The 25,340-nt window shown below is 57.8% G+C and overlaps 6 protein-coding genes across 6 annotated transcripts; 4 read left to right on the top strand and 2 right to left on the bottom strand.

Moving 5' to 3' along the window:
* Nucleotides 1-1,198: 1,198 nt before the first annotated feature.
* Nucleotides 1,199-6,335, top strand: BJ171DRAFT_627408 (uncharacterized protein; the record flags this gene model as incomplete). The annotated part of the gene is made up of 14 exons (XM_053115555.1): nt 1,199-1,339; nt 1,425-1,449; nt 1,584-1,744; nt 1,860-2,000; nt 2,136-2,220; nt 2,330-2,418; nt 2,617-2,899; nt 3,140-3,597; nt 3,804-3,907; nt 4,080-4,769; nt 4,978-5,206; nt 5,448-5,752; nt 5,923-6,003; nt 6,167-6,335. 14 exons carry the CDS (start codon nt 1,199-1,201, stop codon nt 6,333-6,335), a joined length of 2,961 nt encoding a protein of 986 aa, XP_052964617.1.
* A 406-nt stretch (nt 6,336-6,741) lies between these two features.
* On the top strand, nt 6,742-10,718 carry BJ171DRAFT_513369 (putative cell division cycle protein 23). Its single transcript, XM_053111759.1, has 11 exons — nt 6,742-7,012; nt 7,220-7,484; nt 7,714-7,756; nt 7,931-8,033; nt 8,234-8,366; nt 8,524-8,713; nt 8,924-9,103; nt 9,226-9,390; nt 9,573-9,681; nt 9,854-10,061; nt 10,275-10,718. The coding sequence occupies exons 1-11, from the start codon at nt 6,867-6,869 to the stop codon at nt 10,332-10,334; spliced, it is 1,602 nt and encodes a 533-aa protein (XP_052964616.1). The 5' UTR covers nt 6,742-6,866; the 3' UTR covers nt 10,335-10,718.
* A 4,009-nt stretch (nt 10,719-14,727) lies between these two features.
* BJ171DRAFT_513368 (uncharacterized protein) lies at nt 14,728-15,800 on the top strand. The gene is made up of 2 exons (XM_053111758.1): nt 14,728-14,927; nt 15,086-15,800. Exons 1-2 carry the CDS (start codon nt 14,830-14,832, stop codon nt 15,720-15,722), a joined length of 735 nt encoding a protein of 244 aa, XP_052964615.1. The 5' UTR covers nt 14,728-14,829; the 3' UTR covers nt 15,723-15,800.
* Nucleotides 15,801-16,106: 306 nt separating this feature from the next.
* Nucleotides 16,107-20,450, top strand: BJ171DRAFT_600800 (uncharacterized protein). The gene is made up of 9 exons (XM_053115044.1): nt 16,107-16,353; nt 17,218-17,256; nt 17,390-17,402; nt 17,652-17,730; nt 17,913-18,051; nt 18,201-18,419; nt 18,505-18,598; nt 18,808-19,366; nt 19,605-20,450. The coding sequence occupies exons 1-9, from the start codon at nt 16,227-16,229 to the stop codon at nt 20,028-20,030; spliced, it is 1,695 nt and encodes a 564-aa protein (XP_052964614.1). The 5' UTR covers nt 16,107-16,226; the 3' UTR covers nt 20,031-20,450.
* Nucleotides 20,451-21,098: 648 nt separating this feature from the next.
* On the bottom strand, nt 21,099-22,101 carry BJ171DRAFT_176680 (uncharacterized protein). The gene has a single exon (XM_053106028.1). The coding sequence runs from the start codon at nt 21,938-21,940 to the stop codon at nt 21,332-21,334; it is 609 nt and encodes a 202-aa protein (XP_052964613.1). The 5' UTR covers nt 21,941-22,101; the 3' UTR covers nt 21,099-21,331.
* On the bottom strand, nt 22,102-24,618 carry BJ171DRAFT_176688 (uncharacterized protein). Its single transcript, XM_053106029.1, has 6 exons — nt 24,362-24,618; nt 24,158-24,222; nt 23,949-23,980; nt 23,452-23,711; nt 23,026-23,293; nt 22,102-22,900 (listed from the first exon to the last, which is right to left on the bottom strand). The coding sequence occupies exons 1-6, from the start codon at nt 24,482-24,484 to the stop codon at nt 22,263-22,265; spliced, it is 1,386 nt and encodes a 461-aa protein (XP_052964612.1). The 5' UTR covers nt 24,485-24,618; the 3' UTR covers nt 22,102-22,262.
* Nucleotides 24,619-25,340: the final 722 nt, after the last annotated feature.

Genomic DNA, 25,340 nt, shown 5'->3' with positions numbered 1-25,340 from the left:
GGCCGAGAGCGCAGCGAGGCTGTGGGCGAGAGCACTTTTTTTCTCGTGCTGGCTCGAGCCGGATCGATGTGGCCAGCTGGTGCCGACGCGGCCTTTGGCAAGGCGCCTTGTGCCAGCCCTGTTCTGGCTCTGTTCCCACGTCTCGATACGTCTCTCGGACCCTGGTTCGTCTTGGACGCCTGACTGCGAGCATAGGCCACGCTCTGCACCATCTCTGGCGCGCCCCATCGAGTGCATCAGCCGACCATCCATCCAGATCCTCCCTCAAGCACTGAATTGTGGCAGGGTACCTGGCAAACACACAGATGCCTGCATTTCAGCTCCCATCAAGCATCTCGACGAGCCCAGGCGCCGTGTCTATCGGAAGCTCCTGGCGCAACTCTGTCACGCTCAATGCATCAATGTAACTGCCTTTGCTCGTGTGGCTCTTGCTCTGACAATGCACTCGCTCAGATGTATCTATATGGGTGTCGATATGGGTGTCGATATGGGTGCCGATATGGGTGTCGATATGGGTGCCGATATGGGTGTCGATATGGGTGTCGATATTTGCGCTGCACACAGGCGGCGGGTTCCTATGGCCATAGTTGGGAAGAAAGGACGTGCTAGCCAACGCGGGCAATCAGGGCCACCGAGTCCCTCTCTGCCCTTGTGATTGTCGCTGCTCAGCGCGGGCTGCTTGCGCTAACCGACGAATATCCGCGGCGCGGACCAGTCGCCAAGACAAAATCCTGGACAGCCATGTGCACGCGCTGCCGAACTCTGTTGCGGCCTATTCGATGGTGTCTCTCATGGTATGATCGCTTGGGTCCGCAACCGCCGTGTCAGTGTCTGTGGCCGTGGCCGTGTGTGGGCCCATCTTAACCTCGAGCTCACTTGGCACAGGGAACACCATACTTTGTTGTGGGAACGGCTGACAAGTCCAACAACTTTTTCGTTATGGAGAATTGCTGCTCTGTCAAGTTTAGCGGTGATGACGACGAGGCATCTCCTCCGCCGCTGAAGGCAAGTAAAATTGCCTGCTCGCCCAGAACAACGTGGGACTCGACGCCACCAAATGGCACAGCTCACTGGGCTATGTATGCTGGATCCGTGCTCGAGGGCATGGCGGCGACCAGCTCTATCGCGTGCTTACCACGGTTGGCCAACTCGATGTCAGATCAAAGCTGTATTTTCTGTTCCGGAGCCCATCTTCGATATGGATGTCTTTGGGACCAAGATCCTCGCGGGCTCATTAAAGGGCGGCGTCCATCTCTTTGACATGGACAACAACGAGCTCGCCTCGTACGGAAAGGGGCTGTCCCATTCGGCGGAATTTTCCATTGGCAAATCGAGTCTGGTGAGTAGCTGCTGGTTTTGCTAGCCCTTGTGTCGCTGGTTCGCTGCCTGTGCTGATCTTCATGCATCCACCCCGCAACGACCAGAAAAACGTGAGCATTGCACCGCCAGGTACGGTCCTCCGGTGCAAACCATGCTAGTCTCATAGAGCCGAAGGAGCGGCGTTGCGAACATGAAGTATTCAGTCTGCCATGGCGCTTACCGGGCTGGCAATCGCATCGGACACCGCCGCTGTGTCGTCACAGGGAACATGGTCCGAACCATCAAGATTGGCCGAGTCAAGTTCGCGCCCAATGCCTCAAAAGAGTACATACAGAATCCCAGTCCATCACACTTCCTGGCGACACAGGGCAAGATCGCCTTCATCTGGGACATGGAACAGAACACTGTCACCGCCCGGGAAACGGTGGGGCCGTTGTCGAGCATGCATCCGCGCAAAATGAGGAGAGTACTGACTCTGTTGATCATCCACATCACTCCATGGGGATCTATCCCACACAATTGACCCTGGGTACCTCCAGTTTGCAAAAGACCATCTACTGTCCGTGGACTGGTCACCGCATCCATTCGGCCAATCGCTGATTGCCGCTGGTTCCGTTGACCGATCCGTCAGCCTGCTTGATCAGCGTCAGATGGGCCTCGGAGGGGTTAAATCCTCGGTGGTAAGCATACGATGTGTCATTTGCCGGATGTATACGTTTGGCACATCGATGGCATATCGACGAGCTGGATGAAGGGCTTGGTCCATGTACTATGCTGCTGACTGTGACTCTTCAACCCCCCCCCTCGCATGATAGGTGTGGAGCGTTGCGCGTGCTCACAATGGAGTAGTGTCATGCACTCAATTCAATCCGTTTGTGCCGTACTGGCTCGCCACTGCAGGTACGTTAGCAGTTGGTGGGCGTATGCGTGGCAGTATTGGTTCGCTTCGGGTGGATGAGATAGCCATGGTGGAGCTGAAACATCGTGCTTGCATCTGTGCATTTGATAGGCGACGATGCAGTGGTGCGACTGTGGGATATCCGATACTCCAAATATCCAGCTGGAAAACTTGAGGGCAGCTACTCCGCCATTGACTCGGTAACGATGCGTGTACAACTTGGTCGCATGGTCGCATGGTCGCATGGCCGCATGGTCGCATGGTCGCTCGCGGGGAGGGGGATTTATGCAAGTACTATCTGGCGGGCATCTGTATGCGCTTACAGCTGCCTTTCGCCAGGGAGCCCAAATCGATCGAGTACTGAGCCTCCTCACTGTGCGCCTGTATTCTATCCACAGATGTGCTGGTCCAACACGCACTGCGATGTTGTTTCGGTGGGGTGCCGAGACGGCGCCTGGAGGGCGTGGTCGTTCACAGCGTCCGTAACGGTGCCGCGGGAGACCTCTGGCACATCGTTCATCGGGCTGCCGAGCTCCGATGGCAGCATGTCCACCACAATCAAGACCCTGATCCGCGAAAGCGTTACCAAGGCCAAGGACGACCAAGGGTGTGCGACGGTTGTTGGCGGCACGATGATTGGCGAGTTTGTCGATAATGCCACCCGAGCCCCCATCGTATCCTGTGAGTACTTGCTTTGCAGCTCCACTCGTCGTCGCAAACGATTGGACGCACCTGCCTGTGGGTGAGGGCGATGGTGCCGTGAACAAGCCGGGCATCCCTGTGGAATGTGCCGCTCGCTCGATATCGGCCTGAGAAGTAGTGAATGAGCTGCGACCACGAAGCCAAACGCTGCGGTCACAAAACCAGATGCTGCGACCACAAAACCAAACCCAGATACTGACCGACACTTACATGGTGCAGGCATCCCATCTGCATCACACCCCGATACCTACTATTCTCTCAGCGGCACGGGCGACGTGATCATGACCACGCTGCGAGGCGAGCTCTTTGCAGCGACGACGCCACACCGCTACGATGCCCAGCGGCAGTCCGGCGAGTACGAGATCGAGTGCTTCGTCAACAACCGGGACCTAGTGTCGGCACTCAATGGAATCCTGCAGCTGTCCAAGTCATGTCGGTTTGAGGGGCGTCTGACATCAACATACGAAGGACAGTTGATCGAGCTGCTGACAGCAAGACCTCCAGTATCGCCGGACTCGTGGACGGTGGCCCCGAATGCGCTTGACAGCGAGCACAGGCTCTCGACGGGTCAGAAGATCGGCGGAAACGAGATGGTTGGAAAGCTGCGCAACGACCTCCAGCAGTGGACCTACTTTCTGCCGCCAAACTTTGAGGCGATGACGCAGTGGTGGGGATTGGTACGTTTTTTTCTTTGCCACTCTGCGTGAGGTCAAGGGTCGATCCGGTTTGTGATATGGCAGGGACAAATGGACCAGCCAGTGCATGGTGTTATCAGTGTGCCGGTCGACACAAAGCAGCGATGCACCGATCAGTGTCGCAGCAGGGATTGCTTCGTGGTGCACGATTTCATTTACCGACGGCATCTTGTCTGCTCTCGCTGCAGATCCCTGTCAAGCTCCGGAAGTCGTTCGAGCTCGAGACGCTAAGATTCAACTCGCTCCGGAGCGTTGAGCGAGGCAGCTGGGAACAAGCACTCCAGGCAGAAAAGTAAGCTTGGATCATCGCCCCCGTGTCTTGCCAATGTTATGCTCCCTGGATGGAGGAGCATGCATATGTTTGTGGGTGTGCGAGGGGATGCGCCGGGCTCTCGGAGCGTAGTCGGGGCAGCTAAACCAGATACTCAACGATCGTGCTTCCTTCGCTTGTCTGTGTCTGCCAGAGCCATCTGCGATGGGATGCAGGCCGACTCGACCTACATGGATGTCGAGTCGCTGCAGAGCCTGGTCGAATGTGTCCTCCAAAACGATTTTTGCAAGGGCATCGCCATGGGAATCAAGTTCACGGAGATATATGAAGACGACCCGGCGCGGCATCTGCAGGATCTGGCGGATCTGTACAACATCATGCTGTTCCCGACGGTTCACGACCAAGGCAGGTGGATGCCGCCGGTGACCGCTCTAGCGGGCGAAGACGCTCTGTTGACGACAGCTGGACAGAAGCCTCGTCAGACAATCATTGCAGAATACCACGAAGCCAAGCGGCAGGGCGAGATCGAGTTTGTGCCCATCCGCCCGTACCGCGCCGGTCCCTCGCGAGAGCGAAGCGAGTCTGTCACCAGCGTTATGCAAGGAGGTTCGGTCGGCAGCCAGACTCCATTCCTCGACACCAAACTCGCCAAGCTCGGCACACCAACTCTCAGAACGTCAATATCGGTGGCAGGGCCATCGACGCCGACGTCCATGACGATCAATAACCTGGCAAGCTTGGCAGAGGAGCCTAAGCTGGGTTTGAACGGGAAGGTGTCGATCCAAGTGAGTCCCCCAACCGACACGAACAGCCGCCGCAGGGCCATGATCGAGACGACCGTAACGAACCCAAAGAACGTTATCCCAATGTTAAAATTGGAGGCGTAAGTGTGAAGTGCGATGTGTGTGAAATGCGATGTGTGTGAAATGCGATGTGTGTGAAGTGCGATGTGTGTGAAATGCGATGTGTGTGAAGTGCGATGTGTGTGAAATGCGATGTGTGTGAAATGTGAGAAATCAAGTTGCGCCATGGTTTTGAAGTTCGGTTTCCTCAGAAACTATGACACGACACACCTCCGTGCCATTTTCCAGGCTGGTCATGAAGCTGCTGGCCAACCCAACCAGATCGGTGGAAGAAGATATTGTGCGCCTGTTTACTCCAGTCGGGAGCGACACCACCGGCGGACGGGATGGCCTCGGCCATCTTGTCGTGAACCGAGAAAAGACCATATCGGCATACAGCAGCCGCATTTACCTGGACTGCCTCGTGGCAACCAAACGTTTTGAAGAATACTTTATTGTGTTCTTTGAGATGAATACGGTGAGTAGTTAGTCTGCGTGGGGGCGAGCTTGGGGCGGATGACTGGATGAATGCATGGATCAATGAATGGATCAATCGATGGATGGATCAGTGAATGAATGGATTAGTCGATGGATGAACGAATGGATGGATGGATTAGTCGATGGATGAACGGAATGCGAGCTATAACTGCTGTCCTCGTCGTGGCATGTGCTCTCCATCAACACTTCGGTGGTGGGGGAATCTCGCCCACAATCAACAGAACTATCCGCAAACGGACTTTATCAAAACCGTCCTCAAGCACGCCGAGCGAGTGGCCCTCGTGCGTCTGAAACGGCACTCCGAGGGTCAGATCTTGAGCTGCATCACCAAGGTTCTTGAGGGCGGAGCCAAGTCGACCCTGGGCGAGCTGGCTCTGGAATTTGCGAAGCGGACACGGGAGCTGCTTGTGGTACAGCTGCGGATCGGATGCTACTTTGCCCAGGCGGGTGAGAACAAGAGCCAGTGGGACCGCGAAGGGCTCGAGGCTCTTCAGAGGATGGCACAGACCATGTGTGCGATTCTGAGGTAGGCAGAGTGCGAGGGAGCGTCGCGGCCGAGCAGGGTTGACTGGCTGTTACTTTGGGGCCCCAACCCATCGCAGACCGGTTGACCTCGCCGGGGTTGTCGAGCGACGAGGCAACGAAGCTGCTGTGCGGGAGGGATCTTGACTCAAGTGCCATCATGTCTTGCGACAGCAACACCGGTGCCAACGTGCTCACAAGCTTGGAGCACATCGAGAAATACATAGGCAAGTCTCCGGCCTCACCTGCACTCAGGTAAGCACTTGGGAGTGCACATTGTCCAACGAGATTGTTGAAGTCGTTTTGGCCAACACACCACACGGTTGAAGCGGCGGTGCTGACTTCTGTGGACTGCAGTGCTGACTGCTGAGTGCATTGCTGACTGCTATCTCCGTGTGCATCCTTCCTTGCTCGCCAGAGAGGCTGCCCAGGCTGCCGTCGAGATCATCCGCGAGGTGTATCTCAAGTTTCCCAAGCGTGACAAGCGAGATCCGGTCGTCGGCGGGGTCATCATCGAGGAGGTTTCGTCGCTCCAAGAGCGCCTCGGCAAGATCCTCAAGGCCGAGGGCGCTTCGGAAAGGAGCTGAGCGGGACGGTGCGAGAGATGTCGACCCATGTGGAGAATCGACTATATATACATATATATGCCGAGCGCCAGATACACTGTATTCAGGGGGGAAATGGGACACCTGCCCACAACCCATTTGTCAGCGGAGTATGCAATGTGCTTGCGTCTAACTATGCCATAAGAAATAGAACAGATCACTTTGGCAGCCTCCGAGTGAAGACCACCGGTCGCAGTGCAGCGATGCGGAAATCGAGGGTGCTGTGTTTGGCCATGACTGCGATGGGTGGGTGGGTGTATTCAGTTCAGAAAAAACAACTCTCATGGCTCAAAGCGGGGTGTCCCATATCATTTCGGATATGCTGTATGTGGCAGTGCTGGCAGCCAGGGTCAGGCTTCGGGCGGTGCTTTTGCGAATCGTCGCGGGCATCTTGGATCCTGATCTGCCCGACCATCGATCCGGCTCGCCTCCTCCTGCTCCCTCTGTCCGCGGGCCAACCACGATAGTCACCACCACCGCAAGCGCTGCTGAAACAGCAACCACGACAGCGCAATGAGCAGAATAAACGCACCCGACTCACGCACAAATCTGCCCCGTGCCGATGGCGATGGCGATGGCGATGGCGAGCGGCTGCGTCGATGGATCCAAAAGGCGATCATCCAATGCTCGGACCGCGGCCTGTTTCGATCGGCCAAGTGGTGAGCTCAAGCCCGCGGCCTCTGGTTGCTGGCTGCTGGCTGGTCGCTGGCTGGTTGCTGGGCAATTCTCGCCGTGGTCTCGGTCGTCCGGCCCTCGCCCGCGATACAATCAGCGGATTCCGAGGCATGACCAAGGCCATGGCTTCTCCATGCAGGGCCGTGTCTTCGCATTCAACAGCTCATCCATCGATTCCCTCGTCTATCCAGGCTTGCTGAACAGCTTGTCGCTTTCTCGGCCGACCAGCCCATCGCCCCCATCCACCTGTCAATGCTAGAGCAATCCTTGGGTAGCCAGCCGCAGCTCGATCTCGACTCGACGCATCCATGTTTCTCAGAATACCTGCTCGCCAGGACATACTTTGACCTGCGAGAGTTTGATCGGTGCAGCCATGTCCTGCAGTCGTGCCAGGGCAAAGCCGGCGGCCCAGAGCATCCAAAGATGCTGTTTCTGAGACTGTACTCGCAACTGCTGGTAGGAATCCCAAGGCAAGAGGGGCAAAGGAAGAAAGGGAGGGGGGATCTGTTGAGGGGGAGAGATCGGCAGATAGGGTGGATGAGCAACAAGACATTGATCTGAGTCGGCGGGTGTGTGCGTGAATCAGCGATTGTCGACGAGGGATCGAGGCTGGCGACAGCAGCAGCGACAATCTGGTGGCCGAACTGCGAGTTTTGTTCACCACCGCCACTGATCTGTCTTCCAGGGAGGCGAGAAGCGCAAAGAAGAAGAGGGCCTGGCGATCGCAGGTAACGTTCGTTGCTGTTGATGTGGTGAGGGTGAGGGGGTGTTGTTAGCACAGCGAGCGAGTTCCCTCCCTCGAATACTAGCGCAGATGCCATGGCGGATCTTTACAACAGTGGGCATCTCGCGGCTCAACTCTTCCGTCAATTCATTCCTTTCGTCCGCTGACGGACCCCAAGGTCCCCTCGAGAGCCAGCAGCCCAACCGCGAGCTCGGCAGCATTTACGATGAGCTCCTGCCGATGTATGAAGCAGACGAACTCGACGGATTCCTGCTGTACCTGTAAGTGAGCGTCGATCTTGACAGATGCATGGATGGATGCATGGAATGGATGGGGTGTGCGTTTGTGGATGATATCGAGGTTCGACGAGACAGTGAAGCAACCGCAGCCCCGCCCTCTCAACTCTCTACTCATGCACACTGGCTGCGAATGAATGGGCTGAATGGACGGATGAATCGATTCGTGGACAAATGCATGGCAGTTTTGGAGTGGTTTGCAGCAAGCAAAACGCGAAGGATTTGGCGAGAACGGCTCTCATCCGGTCGGTCCAGCGATATCCGCTCAACTGGAGCGCCTGGCTCGAGCTGACATCGGTGGTGGATTCGGTATCACTGGTAAGCGATGGTGTCGGTGAACACAGTGTCCAGAGTTGAATGGATGGATCTGGGGCCAGACAGCAACGTTTCGATTGAGTGAGGGCTGAAAGTCAGGTCTGGCTCCGATGATCTATGTATCGCTCACTCGATCTTCTCCATCACCGCTACAATCCAGCTGGATGAGCTTCAGACGCAACTTCCATCGCTGAACCACTTTACGACAACCGCGTTTCTGCTGAACCTGTCGATCGAGCTCAACCTGCTGGACGACAAAGCCGACGAGCGCATCGGGGTCCTGACGAAGCTCTTTCCCGAGAGCCTTCCGAACCAGGCGGCCAAGGCCATGTTGCTGTACAATAGCCAAGGTGGGTGGCCAGGGCACGATGTTAAGTGATAACGGGGGGGGGCCAAGGCTGGAGCAGGGTTAGGGACATTGCCATCTGGCAAGGTTGAAACAGCGCTGTACATCCGAGGCATGTTCAGCGAGTGAACGACGGTTTCTCAACTACCTCTGGCTGACTCGATCCAACAACTATTGCCTGCCTGTCTGTCTGTCTGTCTGTCTGTGGGAGCAGACTTTGAGCGCGCTGAGGTAGCATTCGAGAAGCTGCGAAAGGCCGACCCGCACTCGGTCGAGTTTATGGACACCTACTCGCACGTCCTCTTTGTGATGAAGAAGCGTGCCCAGCTGAGTTATTTGGCCCACAATGCTGTCGGCATTGACAAGTACAAGGCAGAGACCTGCTGCATCATTGGTACGAGTCGGAGCCCGGCGGTGGATTGTGAACGAGGGAGAGAGATAGCTGGATACATTTGAGGCGAATTGCGCTCGCTGATTCCGGTCCATGATCTGCTTCCCTGCCACGGCTTCGATCAGCCAACTACTACAGCCTACGCGACGAGCACGAGCGGGCAGTGCTCTACTGTAAGCGAGCGCTGAAACTGAATCGGAACTACATCCAAGCCTTCATTCTCATGGGCCATGAAATGGTCGAACTGAAGCTGCTCCAGGCGGCAATCGAAGCATACCGACGCGCGATAGGTATGTGGATACTCTCGATGAGGAGGCGGGGAGAAGGGAGTGCCACTGATGCTTGGCGATACCGAACGATGGGAAGAGGGCAGGTCAAAATCAGGTTGGTTCGAAATGCGTTTGTCAGAACAGGAGGGGAGACATGAATGCAATTGACGTTGCCTGATGTAACTTTGCCCTCCCCCCAACAGACATCAACGAGCGGGAGTATCGAGCATGGTATGGGCTGGGTCAGGCATACGAAATGCTGCGGATGCCCTCGTATGCGATCTATTACTACACCAAGGCCGTGACGATTCGGTAGGCAGACATTCGCCCCTCAGCCATGGTTGCAATGGCGACTGCTGTGCTGCAGGGAAAGACACACGAAAGCAGTCAGGGGTGGGGAGGGGAGGCTACGATTCGGCTGCGACAGATTCCCACACCCGACGAACTCACGCGCCCACGCTCAAACTTTGCTTGCAAATGGCAGACCCGAAGATGGCCGCTTCTGGGTGGCTCTGGGCAAGTGCTATGAGGAGAGCGATCGGCACGACGACGCCGTTCGATGCTACAAGCGATCGCTGGCGGGAATCGACATGGATCCTGGCGTGCTGGTTCGCCTGGCGCAGTACAGTCTGTCGGCCGGGGACGTGGCGGCGGCGGCACGATACTACAAATCAGCCGTCGAAAACGACAAGGTACGGGCAAGAGATGACCAGACCCTCTGATAGAATGGTGTGCATCGGCCAGAGAGCAAACAGCACCAGACCGATCCGAATGGCTGACACCTCATATATTCATCTGTTTCGAATGATCAACGATTCCCCCTCCCGAACGAATGAACCAAACGCTGTTCTGGCCGTCCATGGTCCTGGATATCCGACTTGCCTGCAACGATACCGCTGGCCCAGACAAAGCCAGAGGATCTGGACGAGGCAGAGCAGTTCCTGAGCCAGCACCGGCAAAAGTAATGCGGCGAACACGATTCGATCGGAGGGAAGCACCATCGCCCTCGCCCCCTCCACTCCACTGCACTCCACTGCACCCTCTCCAGCGAGCTCGCATCGGACGAGGCGGGGAGGAAGCATCTACTGTTCTGCTCGGGGTCTGGGCCGGACCCTCAACCACAGCAATCCACCAGACCTGTCCTGCCGACGCGATCAGCACGGGTATGGCGGGATGAAGGAGGGGGGAAGAGAGGAAAGAAGAAGCCCCGATCCAGTTTGGGTGAACACGGCGAACAAAGCCCGAAGGAGCAGAGGACGGAAACCTGAGTCATGGGACGAAGCCCTCAGGGTCACGCGCGGCTCTGGGCAGACCGCCAGCCAGAGCGAGGGGCCGAAGAAGCAAGATGCAGTTGTGGTGGGGGGGGGGCAGGTTGATGGGGAACCGGCAGATGACCAGCACAGAAAGAAAGGCAGGACCATGCCGGGGGGAAGTTGGTGGAAGTGGCACCGGGGGAAAAGCAGGGCGGACAGCAGCGAAAGAGTGCAGGGGTTGTTGTTGTTGTTGGAAGGACATGCCAAGCACGGCAAGGTGAACAGCAACAGGAGCAATAGGAGCAATAGGAGCAGTAGGAGCAATAGGAGCAATGGAGCAATGAGAGCAGAAGCGTCACACAAATCCATAAACAAGCTGGCAACAAAAGGCCGTGGGAACACGCTGCGATGTACATGTCCCTTTTCCCTCTTGGCGCGGCAGGTTGCACAGCAGACCAAGGTCTTTCTCGTTTGTTCCAGGCTGTTTTGTGGAAGTCGAAAGACCACCGACACGGATGACCGGCTGTGCGATCCAAGCTGGACAAGCGAGGCCAGGTGGCACCGTGCAGCGACCAGATGACAACGTCATGGGAGGCGGCGTCGGGAACAGAACTCGTCGCGGCGAGCCAATCCGGCAGCAGGGGAAGGAAAGAGTCCACCACAGACACGTCGAGACGAGGGACAAGCACGAATCCGGAAGGCGACCGGGGTGGGATAGCGGCCACAAATGAGGAGGGAGGAAAGGCCCGGAGATGGAGCGTGGATAGGGAGCAAGGAGCCCCGCAGCAGCTACACAGGCGCGATACATGCGCAGAACAGCCGGTCAGAGGTGGAATCGAAGGCGGTACACGGGATCCCCGCTGTGGCCGGACTGGGCAGCAAACAAACGGAGGCCGGCTGCGATTGGTGCATGGCGACTGAGCAGCGAGCCGAGTGGGGGGCAGCAGCAGATGTATAGAAGCGAATGTGTGTCGCCAGGAACCGGAGGGCCGAGGACAAGGCGGGCAGGCAAGCGAGGGGGCACTGCGGCGCCAAGGACAGAATCGGTTGTGCGATCTGAGCAAAGGACTTGCATGAGTCAAAGCGGTGCTGCCGAGGCCATTGATTGAACAGGATGGTCGCGGGCCTGGACTGAGCAGGAGCTGTGCGGGTTGGTTGTGCGGGCGCCGGTCCTTCGGAACGCGGAACCAACTGGCGGAGCACCGCACGGCTCGGGGCAGCGGTGCAGGCGGTGCAAGCGGTGCAGGCGGGGAGGTGGCTCTGACGGGGGCGATGTTTGACGGAGAGCGAGCAGGCAAGCGACAGGACCAGCACGCAAGCGACGCCGCCGGCCCCGATGACAGCCGCGGTTGTTCTTGCGGTGTGCTTCGACCATCTGCTGTTTGGCTCGACGGCGCCGAACGGTCGCACACAAGCCGAATCTGCGGCGGCCACGCGGACAGACGCAGAACACAGGCCCGCGCAGGCGGTGGCACAGATCGGCACAGATACAGCGCAGCGGGGGCACGTTTGCGACGCAGCGCTGGCCAATGACGCACTGCCAGAGCGGGATGGCGGCGGAGTGGCGTCGCTCGCACGCAGGGTATCCGCCGCGCAGAAGGATTCGCGCGGTCGCACGGCGGGGCTGCGCAGCCGCGATTGGGACCGCCTTGCTGGCAGGGCGCGGCGATCCAGCGGCCGCTGATTGGGCGGCGGCGAGTTCTTGGCATCCGCACGGGCTGTGCGGGTTGCGCGGGCGTGCGGGCTGGCCGTCGCTGAACATTCCTCTGCTGTACAGCGACATTCGATCATGTCTGTACAGAAACAACGGCGCGCCAGCCTCGGCGCGTGTGCGCACCACGCCGCCCCCGGCCTTGTGTGGCAGCGCGCACACACACACACGGCACGCACGATGTGTCACCGGCTGCCGCTTCTCGCTGCGTCCTCGCTGCGTTCTCGCCGGGGGGGGGGCAGGCTGGGTCGGGTCTCAGACCGGATCGGATGGCGTCTGCGGGAAGAGAGAAGGACGTCTGCGTTCGGATCAGACCGCCTTCTGCATGTGGCCGTCCAGCCGTGATCGGCTCTGTTCGCTCGTCGAGCTGCCCCAGTGATGGGCCGGGGATGGATTGCGCTGCCAAGCGTCGCCCGTGGGGGGTGGTCGCTGGTCACGATGGCATTCGCCTTGCGGGCCGCGCTTGCGTCAGCTGTCCTCGCTGGTGTTCATTGAGCGTCCCTGTGTCGCCGCTGAGTCGGTTGGACTGTTCGCGGTCTGTATCCTTCCGTTCCCAGTTGTACAGCAGCATCCCTGCCGCCCTCCCCGCCGCCTTCTCGGCTCGGTCTCGGTCTCGGTCTCGATCTCGGCTTGGGCTCGCTCGACGGCGAGCACGCCCTCCCAACACGTTTGCCGCAACTCGGGTCATCGGCCGAGACTGACGATCCTGGCTGGCAACTTGTCCTGTCTGCATCGACCGCGACCCTCACCGCTGCCGCCTCGATTGCCCTGTTCTCTATCACTCCATCGCCCTGTTCTCTATCACTCCATCGCCCTGTTCTATCACTCCATCGCTCTCTCGCTCTCGCTTCCTGTGTCTCCCCCCGCTCTTCAACGCCAACTCATTCAATCGCCCTTGCTCTCTCTCGCCCCTCTTTGTGGCCATTCCGTCTTCTCGATCGCCCTCCGGACGCCCTTGTTTCCCCCCAGGATTCCATTTTGGACGCCCCACCGCCAGCGATCCCTTGCTGCTGCCGCTGTTGTGCGCCCCAGTTGTTGCTTGTCCTGTCCGCGTGTTGGATACAAGACTGCTTGCCGTGTCAACAAGGGCTCCCCACTGCCCTTTTCCGTCCGTTCCACGCCTCCGCCGCCGACCCGCCAATCACTCGTTCGCCTTCCAATTCGGCCTCTGCACGTCCCCGTCCTCGACCCGCTCTTCGGCGGTTATATTCTCGAACTTTCCCCTCGCCCCGTTGCACCTCCATCTTTTGCTCGTCCGTTTTCCTCTCGGCCGTTCCTTTGCCCCCTGCGTGCTGCTGGCTTTCACTCCCTTCCTGGCCAGCCCCATCACGTTCCTGGACCCATCTGCATCCCATTCAATCGAATCCCTTTCGCTTCCCCCCCCCTGCTGCTCGCCGCTCGCTTTGGCCCTGTCCGTGCCTGCAATCTCCTGTTTGCACTTTCGCTCTCCTGCTCTTGAATGCTTGTCAGCCCGTTTCTCCCCTTGGCCTGATCCGACCCTGGCTTGTCTCCACAACCCTATCAAGCGCCAACCATCTCTGTCTGCTGAACATCCCAGGCCCCGCCTGTGCTCTCTCTCTCTCCGTTGCCGCCCTTCCTGATTGTATCTCCTGACCGGCTTCCCCTCTTGCTTTTGTACCAGTCAAAGCTCGATTCATCGGATCCTCCTCGCCTGTCTGCCCTCCCCCGTCGCCCCCTCGCTCTCCCTATCGCTCTGAATCCATTTTTTCGGGGTTCGGAAATTTCGTGATTCACCCTCCCAGTCAGTTGTGCACGTCTTCCCTTCCCTCCCAGTCTCGGCTGCCCTCCTTCCTTTATCCCGAACCCTTTTTTTGTCGGATTCTTTCTCTCCGACTGTCCTGTTTCAGAGCCGCTCCCTGCCTCACACGCACCCGACTCTGCCGAAAACCTTCCATTTGTTCATCGCACCCACCCATCCGCCTCAAACCAGCGCACACCTCTCCCCCATGGCTACCAACTCGCGCACTCACGCCGTGAACCTCAAGCTCGCCCAGAAGCATCGCTTCGACTCGAGGCACCAGGGCGAGTCCTACTCGCGATACCTCGACCAGCTCCTCCAGACCCTGTTGGATCTGCAGCGCTATCCGCACGGCTACCGCTTCTCCACTCATGCCCTGACCACCGTCCGGACCCGTCTCGAAGACGCCTCCAACTCTTCCGTCTCTGATCAAAAGTCCAAAATCTGGCGTCTTTGGCTTCAGACGGCGACCAAGGCCAAGATGGTTCTGCTGATGGACCTGTGTTCGCCTCCGCGATCCGTTTTCGCCCTCGAGGCTCCGGCGCACCCGCTCGTTCACTCCGACACCTTTGGTGGTGCCTCCCACTCTAGCCTGCCGTACTCGCCCGCAGACCGTTCCTCCCGTCCTTCATCGGCCACTTTCTACCTGCCGTCGCACCCAAGTCCAATCAACGTGCGGCACAAGTGCACCCATCCTGAATTTGCCGAGATGCTTCTGGACCTCAACGAGTTTGGTCATGAGTGGGCCATCCGCACGGGTTTCCTGGAGCCCTTCACTCTCGACTGTCCGCCGCACATTCTCGAAGCTGCCTCAAAGAAGAGCCCCTCGATCGAGGTAGGTCGTCCTGCCATTATACGGCTTCCCTCCCTTGACAACCGCGTGCGACCTTTCTTGCCTTTGATCTGTGTGCCTTTTGCGCTACATTCCACGCAATGTGCTGACTTCGTTGTCTGCCTGTGTCGCTTCCTTCTCGCCTTGGCTGAACCCCTCAGTACGAATCAAGGCCCTCGAGCCACGGCTATCTCCACAGCGCCCCCAGCTACCACCACCATCAACGGCCTGTCCACAACGACCAGGGCCATCGCCATGAATACTATCCAGAATATCGAAGCGCCACCCCTCGCTCCGCAACGCTCACAGCCTCGCCGACCCAGCCACCGTCGACCCTGTACTTTCCGAAATCCCTCTGGCGCACCCAGAGCTCCCGCGACGCTCCCTCGCGCATCGAAAAGTCCATCACCCCGCCGTACCGATCTCGCCCGCATCGCCGCATCTCGATTGACTCGCTGCTGTCGCATGAAGAAGACGCCTCGGTCTCGCCGTCGATGCCCTCGCGGCATTACCCCAGCGAGCGCTCGTCGTACTGGCCGCCTCTCAGCCCCGAGTCGGGATATCTGCACAAGCAGGACCGCACGTCGGTGGCGTCGTCATGAGCAACCTTGGCATGTTAAGTGGCCGTTTTTGGACTCTCTTCCGTCGCTGTGCTGTGTGCTTCTCCCATTTCTGAATAGCTGGCCTTTTCCTTCTCTCGATTCCCCCATCCCCAATCTTGTCCCATTCACACGCTTTCATTCATATATCGAAGAGCCTGGTGCTTTTTGTATACTAGAGTGCATCTGCCTCTTTTAACTGCAGTCGCCGCGCCTCGGTCGCTCTCGGGCCTGGCTTTGCGCTGTGTTGGTCCATAATACATTTTGCTATCCATCGACATTTGCTCCTCGACCCATTCGCTTTGAAATCCGAGAATCCAGCGGCGACGCTGCACCCTCGCCGATTGAATATATGCGCGTGCGCATCTTGTCGGCGTCCCTCCCTCGATCGCGATGCATATCGTTGCCGTCCCTTGGAATCGGCTGTCCGGCGGTGCCTCGATCCGATTTCCGCCATCCGGATCCGTTCTCGCTCTCTCGCTCTCTTCTCGCTCTCCAAATGCGCGTCCTCGCTCCTCGCCGGCTCGACTCCCCTTGCCTTTCTCTCTGCCTGCTGGTCTCGACGTGCCTTTCGCGCTGCCCTGCCTTGACCTGCCTTGACCTGCCCTGCCCTCCACTTGCACACCCGGCCCGTCGCCCTCTGTCTCGACCAGCGCCCCTCCCCTTTATACTGTGCTCAAGCGACGCTGTATCTGCCCGAGCCATGGACAAAATCACAAACTACTTTGATATGACCAACTTGACGGCCATGGCCAACAAGGTCAAGGCCGTCGTGATGAACTACACCGAGTGGCAGGCCAAGGTCGTCGAGGCCACCAACAACGAGCCATGTAGGTCGCCTCTCTCTTTCTATATATATATAAACCTCTTTCTCTCTGTGTATTTTTCGATCGCTTGCTCCTTGTGTTATTTTGTTGTTCTCAGCCGTCTCTTTTTTTGGGGGGGGGAGGGGAGGGGAACGGGGGACTTTCTTCGCGACCGCACGGGAGGAGGAGGCAACCCGAATGAGAGTCGCTTCGCGGAGGGGATTATCGTCCGTGTTGGATTCCGGCCACGGGCTTGGGTGTTTGCGACCGAAGTAGGGGTGAATGAAGAAGAAGAAGACGAAGAAGAAGCAGGAAGACGGCGTGGTGGAGGACTTGCGAAAGGATCAAGAGATATTTGAGGCCGCAGCACAAGAACCTCCACTCCCCGCCAGCAAGCCCGTCAGCGAGCAAGCCAGCCATCCGGCCGCTGTGGATTTGAAACAGCGAGAGCTCGACTCTGGTGGGACACAAGACTGGATCGAAGCTCGTTCGCTCGAGGCATCCGAGGCATCCGAGGCGAGGGAACCGGCTGTTGTCCATGCACGGCACGGGAATCCGATTTCACCATCCATCGAGCCCTCAAGGGCTTCACCAGAGATCCAAGCCATCGGTCCCAAACAAGCCACCGTCAGCACCCAAACACACGCCGGTCTCGATTCCGATAGCCTTGATGTTACAATTGACCCCATTCGCCCGTTTCTTCTCATCTGCCCATTTGCCCATTATTTCCCTGGCTCACAAACGACACTCTTTCCGTCCATCGCTACAATTCGCTACATTCCACTGCAATCATATACAATTCACTGCAATCATATACAATCATATTCAATCATATACAATCCACTGCAACCATCTGCTCCGAACGCTGCTTTGGCGAACCGCAACCAGGGGGCGCGAGCTCGACACTGATGCAGGAAATTGCGCAAGGTAAGCCCCTCCCAAATCTTCTGTTTCGTTCTTGCGCCCGGGTCCAGCGTTGTTCTGACGACCTTCTTCTCTATCAACGTTCGATGGAAATATCTGCCATCTTCGACCCCACCCCACCCCCTCCTCCGAAAAGGAACTAACCACTAGTAAGCGTCGCGCTCGTGTGCTGCAGCCGGGCAGAAGCACTTTCAAAAGCAAAACCCCCCCCCGGATCCGTTTGCAGAGGCCTTGGAAGCCAATATGTGCTGCTTGTGTGGCTGTGTCTGCTTGGATTTGCAAATCCAAAACCCGGGACCGCGGATTTCCATTCGAGCTCCATCTGCTTGTCCCTGCTGACTCTGTCCTGCTTTTGGATCCTCCCTCCCTGGCCGCCTATACACCAACGCCACTGTTAGCGTGCACATGAACGAGATCGTCGACATGATCTTCAAGCAGATGCAAAACACCGGATCGAACTGGAGAATGACCTACAAGGTGATGATCGGTCCAGGCCTAGACTCACTCGCCGATGCACACACGCATATCCACGGACGGCTCAAGCGACCAGCGATGGAACAGCGCAGCGCCGCGTGTCGTTTGAGACAACCTCTGGGCTCGTCTCTCCCCTCCCTCCGCGGCTCAGACTGATGCAATGGATTCGCTCTCGCCGTCGACAGGCATTGCAGCTGCTCGAGTACCTCGTCAAGAACGGCTCCGAGAAGGTCGTGGACTCGAGCCGCGAGCACATTTACGAGGTCAAGGCCCTCAAGAACTTTTCTTACATTGACGAAAAGGGCAAGGACCAGGGCATCAACGGTCAGTGCCAGTGACTGGAGGCAGATTTGGCTTCCGGGGACGTTCATTGCCGTTGTTGTTGGGTTGCTTGGTCACCCGGGTGCTGTGTCCTTCTTCCTTGATACCCCAGCGGCTTATTCGATCGTGTGCCTTTCCGCTCTCTTGGATAGTTCGCAACCGCGCAAAGGAGATTGCCGAGCTTCTGTCCGACACCCAGCGCATCCAAGACGAGCGTCGAAAGGCCAAGGAGAACCGCAACAAATACAAGGGCGTCGAGGGCGGATCGGGCTTCAGCTCCGGTTTCAGCTCTGGCCCCAGCTTCTCCTCGGGCGGGAGTCGCTACGGCCTATTCGGAAGCGACTCATACAGTAACAGCGACTCGGCGCGAGGTATGCACTTTTTGCGCACTATACCTTGCAATCCGCATTCGATATCCTGGTCGTTCTGACGTGTCCCGCTGTGTCCCAACATCAGGCTCGAGCGGGTACCAGGACGCCCCAGCAGCCTCGAGCACCGGTGGAAACACCTCCAGAACCCGATCTCCAGAGCGCAAGGGAGCCGAGTCCGGGTACGACAGCCGTCCACAGTCTGCACTCCGCTCCCACCTTTCTCCATCGACCCATTCCCTTCTTTGGCTGCCCTTCTGCTCACGCTCGCCGCTCTCCACCTTGGTCTGCCTTGCCTCGTGTATCACCAACTTCAAAACCTAATTCGTCATGGGTGGGGGTATTGTTCCTTCCTTCCCCCTCCTCCTCCTCCTCCTTCTCCTCCGTCCAGAACCAAGAAAATCAACATTATCATGTCCAGCGGCTCGACAGCTCAGTCTCAGGGCAGCCAAGGCGCTGCCTCCACCGTCCCGACCGCCAACCTTTTCGACTTTGGAACCGCCAACACAGCCGATGGCGACGATTGGGGCGACTTTGAATCGGCTCCAAGCCAGGCCACCATGCCGAACGTTGCCGCGCCTGCACCTGCACCTGCCTCTGCAGGTTTTGCCAGCTTTGGTGCTTTCCAGGGCACCAGCGCCTCGAGTAACGTTGCGAGCAGCAGCAACGGTGCCTTTGCCAGCTTCCCTGCTCCCCCTCAGCCGCAACAGACCGCCGCCACTTTGTCCTCGTTTGCGGCCTTTGCTCAGCCTCAGGCCGCTGCCCCTGCCCCTGCCCCTGCCGTCAACAGTGGCTTTGCCAACTTTGCCCAGTTCCAGTCGACCTCGCTTCAGCCGACACAGGCCAACAACAATGGCTTCCCGCCTGGATTCGGTGGACCTTCGCCCATGGCGACGCTGCAGCCAAAGCCTTTGTCGTCCACCAACCTTGGACTCACTGCTTCGGCGACGGTATGTATCCTTATACTTGGAATGGATCGGGTGCGAGTTTGTGTATCCTGAGCAGCGGGGAGGGCAGGGAGAGTTGGTTCCGAAGAAAGGCACTCTGGACAATTGTCCATTTCATTTCCGCATCTGAGCGGACAGTAACGATCCGCCATTCTAATATCGTGTTTGATCTTGTCCTATTCGGCCCTGCTTCGTCCCATCCGGCCCTGTTCTGTTCTTGCGACACTGTGCCATTGTGTAGGCCTCGGTGGCTTCCTCCGGCGCTCCAGGATCGACTGGTGCCCTCGCTGCCAACGATCCCTTTAGCAAGCTTGTCTCGCTCGACCCGAGCTCCCTGTCGACCCCCAACCGCCCGGTCGAGAAGACTGGCCCAAGCCTCAACGCCCTCGGCAGCGCCAACACCCCGGTGCTCTCGACCCCGCTCAGCGGCAACTATGGATACGGAGCAATGCGCCCCAACCCAGCCGTCGGTGGCGCCTGGCCTGGTCAGGCTCCTGTCAACCAAGGCTTCTCGATGTCGGCTGGCAACGTCCTGCTTCCACAGAACCTCCAGGCTTCTGGACAGAATCCCCTGCAGCCTATGCGACAGCAGCAGCCCCAGCAGCAACAGCAGCAACAGCAGAGCGGGTTCACGGCCGGCCCCAATGCCTTTGATGGCTTGATTTGATTTGACATGACTTGGCTTGATTCGACATGGCTTTGGCTTGGCTTGGCTTTGGTTTGGGCTTGACCATGGAGTTCGTATTCCAGCTTCGGTGCGCTGTCGGGTGCCTTGATGCACCCACCCACCCTCGTTCTCGCCAGCAAAGTCACCTTCCCTCCCCAAGTATATTTGATAGAGCAGCAAGTCGTCCTCCGCGCTTAATTTGGCGACATTCGTTTTGACTTTGGAATGTGTGCGAACCCCGGCACAGATCGCCAACTGATCCAGAGACCTGCAGCGACCCAATCCCTTGACCCACCACCACCTTCCTCCACACTTTCACTCTCACTCGCCATCGTTCTGTCTGTCTCTCTGGCTCCTGGAAATATATGCACACGGCACATCCGCCTCCTCCGTCCATTCAATACAGATCACAATCAAAGAGCTGCGGCGGCCGTGGACAGTGGCAACTATCGAGAAATGTACACTTATATTTTTGGTCGAGCTCTACCTTAATGTCTTTTTTTTTTTTGATTCTTGTTTATGCCCTTTTGTCTATCTGGTCTGTTCTTGACCTTGACCTTGACCTTGACCTTGACCGCCGAGGTCGGGCGGAACGACCGGAGGCAATGGCGGAGGAGAGCACAGCGAGTAGGGAGGGGGAGAGACGACAATCAAATTTGAAAAAAAAAAAGGGGGGGGGAGAAGAGGATGGGGGAAAGGGAGAAAGAGAAATAACAAAGTCATCCGGAATCGAGACGGACAGCAGCATGGTACTGAGACAAGAGGGAATCCAAATCCAACAAGATCGTCGCTGAGCCAGACAGCGGCAACAGAAAGAACAGCAACAAAACAACATCAAAACAACGAAAACAGCAGCAGCAGTGCTGATTGGTGGTTACCAAAGGCGGAGGGAATATAGGTTTGAATGAATGAGGTATGAGAGCTTGACAGCTATTGGTTCAGGAGGGGTGCTCCTGTATAAATGGCACGACGCAGCCTGGCTTAGGCTTAGCTTAGCTTGGGGCTGAGCTGGTTTGTGGCCGCGGCGGCCGAGAAACGTTCAGATGAGCAGTTCAAGGCAGTTGGACGGGACGTGTGTGGTCCGCTGGGAAGCTCGCCCTTCAAGGTCCAAATTTGGCGATGATCGATGCGAGCCATGTCTTCTTCGTCTCGTCAATGCCGCTTGCTTTGCTTTGACCTGACTTGGCTCGCTTCGCTGCGTTAGTGTCCTTGGGTGCGCTTGCGATATGAGCGGGTATGTTGTGTCGGGCACTGCCTTCGACCTGCTTGCTTTCTCTCCTCATCTTACCACAGTAAAGCGCTCAAATTGAATAAATGAAAGTGAGGGAGCAAAGGGATATAAAAGAATAAAGAATAAAAATAAAGAATGGAGGAGGCATTGATGGAGCAAGTAAAAAGGAAGGATAGAAGAAGACCACAAACAACGGGAGAGAGGTCGGATAGGGATACTGCAGTCGTCGTTCGTTGTTGATGCTATGGATTGCCGATTGCTTCCGAGAAGAATTGGGGGCCAACCAAGGCCGGGCGTTTCCGGACGAGAAGCGGGCTTGGCAGCACGGGCAGGGATCCCAGCCATTCGGAAAGTGCAATAGGGCAGAGTATATAGAGCGAGAATCAGGAAGATGCGATCGAAATGTAATCGGTGTAATGGGTTTAGGGTGGGCGGCAGTGGTCAGGGGACGAGCAGTAACTAAAAAGTCGTCATGAGATGTTCTTGTGGTCAGATGGAAGGGGAAGAAGAAGAAGAAAGAATGAAAGAAAGAAAGAAAGAAAGAGGGAAAGAGGGAATGGTAGTTTGTAACATGTATGAGCGGACGGCTGTTGTATCCGGGGAGCAGCAGCCATGACCGAATTCCAGCTCTATGCGAGGCAGAGAGGCGGAGAGGCGGAGGTTCATGGCGTGCACACATGCATCGCGAAATGGAAGGTGCATAGGGAGTAACTTGTCAGAGAGGAATGGAAACGATGACGGGACAGAGCCAATGTGGATGCAAGTGCAAAGATGAAGGTGCCGGATTGGGCCCGGGCAGGGACAGCGGAACGGAGCACATGAAGGGACAGAGAAAGTGTGGAAACCCAGAAACGCCTCGGCAGCCCCCCCCCGCGAAAGATACGGGAGTGCGAATACATCATCGCCTGTGGTATACACATCGCGGCCGCTTGATTGCTGATCCTCGGATAGTCGGTCCTTTGGTCCTTTGGTCCTTTGGTCCTTCGGTGCCGTCTGGGTCTCTACAGCAGAAACTGCAGGGGATTCTCAGCGTCTTGGTCTCGCTGCGGGCCGGCCTTGCTGGGGTCGAGACCCAGCCCTGCTCCCACCGTCGACAAAAAGTACTTGACTTCGGGCTCGAAGCGCGGCGGGTCTGGAGCGAGGATGGCCGAGAGCCTATGCAGCATGTTGAACAGGCCCAGAGACGACACCAGCTCCATGACACCGGCGGGGCTGGCCACGCTCTCAAAGAGCTTGAGCGACAGCTGCCCGGTGTAGGTGCGCTTGAGCGAGGCCGAGGTGCGGATAAAGTCGAGGGCGATGTCGACGCGCGGGTCGCCGATGCATCCGCCAGCAGCCGCAATCGAGAGGATGTGGTGCGGCACCCGCATCTGCTGCGCCAGGAAGGCGGCGTGGCCCTGCAGGAGAAGGTTGCCCGTCTTGGTGGTGTAGACGTACCAGAGGAGCACCTTGGCACCGTGAGACCACTCGGATACGCCGTTGGCGGTCACGCAGGGATCGACGTGGTTCTTGGGTCGCAGGAGGAACTGCCAGAGGGCAAAGCAGACCGCCCGCTTAGACTCTTTGTTGGTCATGTTGCCAAGATACTCGGGGACAAATCCAAGGGTATACTTGAGCCACTTGTTGAGTTGGGTGTGGCCTGTCCGGTATGCCACAGGAGGTTGCTACTGTCAGAACTCGCGCTATCGACGAACAAAGAATACTCAGGTGGCCCTCACCCCTCGCCTCGACATCTCGAGCAGCCTGACACAGATGGATACGCACCTGATGGAAACCCTTTGAGCCACGCGGCTTCGGCTGAGTTGGCGCCCTGAGTGCTCCTCAAGAGCCGCAGAAGGTCCATGACTCGACCAAAGCCCCGGTGCGGGGTCGTTTCTTGCGTCTCGGCCTCGCGCTTGAGCTCAATCCGGCTCTTGAGACTGGCGGGATCGTAGGTCTCTGGGGCGTGTCGGCGGCCCTCCCAGCCAGCGTCGGAGATCTGCTCCTCGGCCCACAGCAGAGCAGCGGCTTCGAGCTCCATACCGACCGAGTCCTGGAGGCAAAGGGAAAGCGTTTGAAAATCAGTTGTGCTGTGCTGCATCGTCCAGCTGTCAAAATACCCTCGTCGCATTGGGCACTTGCGTCAGCATCCCCCACCCCGAGAGTAACTCGGCCCTGTCTCTGTGAGCCCCTTTGACAAGGTCTGCTTACCGTGATGGCGTTTGTCCAGGCAATGAAGGCAGTGATGCAGGCAATCTGCTCATATTCTTCTCCCTTGAAATGCGCCCGCACTCGGCGCTTGAGGTCCGGAGTGACCTTGGATGGGATGGCGCTGGCTGCTGTCGCGAGGAACAGGGCCTCGCTCTCGTACTCTGACAGACGGCTGTCGAAAGGATCGACAATCGGCCGGTAATCGGATTCTCGCGACGAGCTTCGGACCTGGGAGCGCCACGAGCCGTGGAGCATATCGCCTGGTGGGAGGTTGGTAGCGAGCGATGATAGTAGCGGGTGAGATTGATGGCGGATGATGGTTGGAATGTGACAAAGGACGCAAAGGGAGGCAAACGGACAGCTCAGAGCCGATAGGCAGAAGCGAACGGATGACAAAAGCGACCTTTGGTAAAATCACAGCACTGAAAGGGGACTGCATGGCCAGCAGCGACAAGGACAGGCGAGCCGCACAATTATCATCGCAATGCAAAACTCACCAGTAGCAGCGGTATGTGCGGCACAGTAGTAGCTACGGCGCGGCAAGTCGACACATTCAAGCACCGAGCACATGATTGTTCAATCGCAACCAGCGATTTGTACGAGATTGATGGCAAGTCAGTCAACTCTCCCGGGTGGCGATGGAGGATGCCGTGGATCAAGGTGAACAGGCACGCCGTTCAGTGGCACGAATGAAGCACGGTCTTACCATCGATACTGGAGACTGCTGATCAACAGGACGGCACGTCGCAGACGGGCAGTCACCTTGGAGTACTAGCAAGCAGCATGCCGCAAGGGGAGAAGGTAGAGAGCAGAGTAGGAGTGAGTCGGAAGGACATGTCATGATCGCTTGGGTTGGTGGTCACTGTCGACCGCATGGGAAAGCCGCGCGCGCAAATACTCAGTGGCTTACACCCAGATCCACGGCTGGCGTTTGCAGGAGACGAGGCGTGATGATGTGGTACGTCCGGATGGTCGGCGGCCAGAGGGCAAAGGTTGGCAGGGACTTGTCAGGCGAGCCGTTGAACCAGCACATGATATTCGAGAAGCCCTGTGGGATCGCATCGCAACAGCAACAGCGGTTGATACATGGAGAATCGACGATGAGCAGAAGAATCGGGATGTCGGCGCATGCGCCGCAGACCAAGCCAAAAAGAAAATCGACAGAGAGGCTGGTTGGTGCGGAGGCGGGCGGGTGGTTGACAAATGGATAGTCCATGCAGCTGACGAATGCACAATGCCTTCGTCTCATCGAGACAATCGGCAAAGGCAGACAGGCAAGCAGCACTGGGTGCGAGGGTGCCAAGCCAACGAGCGGCGTGCAGGCGTGCATGCAAGTGGGGATGGAGCGACAAGGACGATGGCCGATGCGCGCAGGGTGGAGGAGACTGCGACGCTGCGCCAGACCCAGACTCGGACCATCTGCAGCACACCACACCACAGGGAGAGCAGGCGTCCAGAGACGGACAGGCGTTTGGAGGGGCGGACGAGGGGCATCCACACCGGCAGAGGGCAAGGGAACACCCACACTGGCAGAGGGCAAAGACAGCCGCCGTCTGGTGGGCCGAGGCGCAGCGCGGGACGTGCATCGACCGTACCTGATACTCGCGCTGAACTTCGGCCATGGGTGGGCAGTGTGGTTTGAGCAGATCGTTGAGCGTCGGGCGCTCCAGCTTGGTGGACGTTTCCTTGACATAGTCGGGGACGGCCGAGGACGAGCGGAAGTAAGGCTGGTCGGTCTTGGGGGTCTCGGTGCAGCCGTCGGGGCCGCATGGGCTGAGGTTCTCGAGGATGCCGTTGATGACGCTCCCGGAGCTGTGAGAAGCTTCGTCGTCCAGGAGGATCGAGTCGGGCTCGGAGGCACCGTCCTCGGTGCTCGGGCTCCAGACAAA

The sequence above is a fragment of the Polychytrium aggregatum genome (genome assembly GCF_025602895.1).
Source record: "Polychytrium aggregatum strain JEL109 chromosome Unknown BJ171scaffold_30, whole genome shotgun sequence".
NCBI lineage: Eukaryota > Fungi > Chytridiomycota > Chytridiomycetes > Polychytriales > Polychytrium > Polychytrium aggregatum.
Note: the sequence above shows the minus strand (reverse complement) of the source record. Positions and strands in the feature narration are given on the sequence as shown.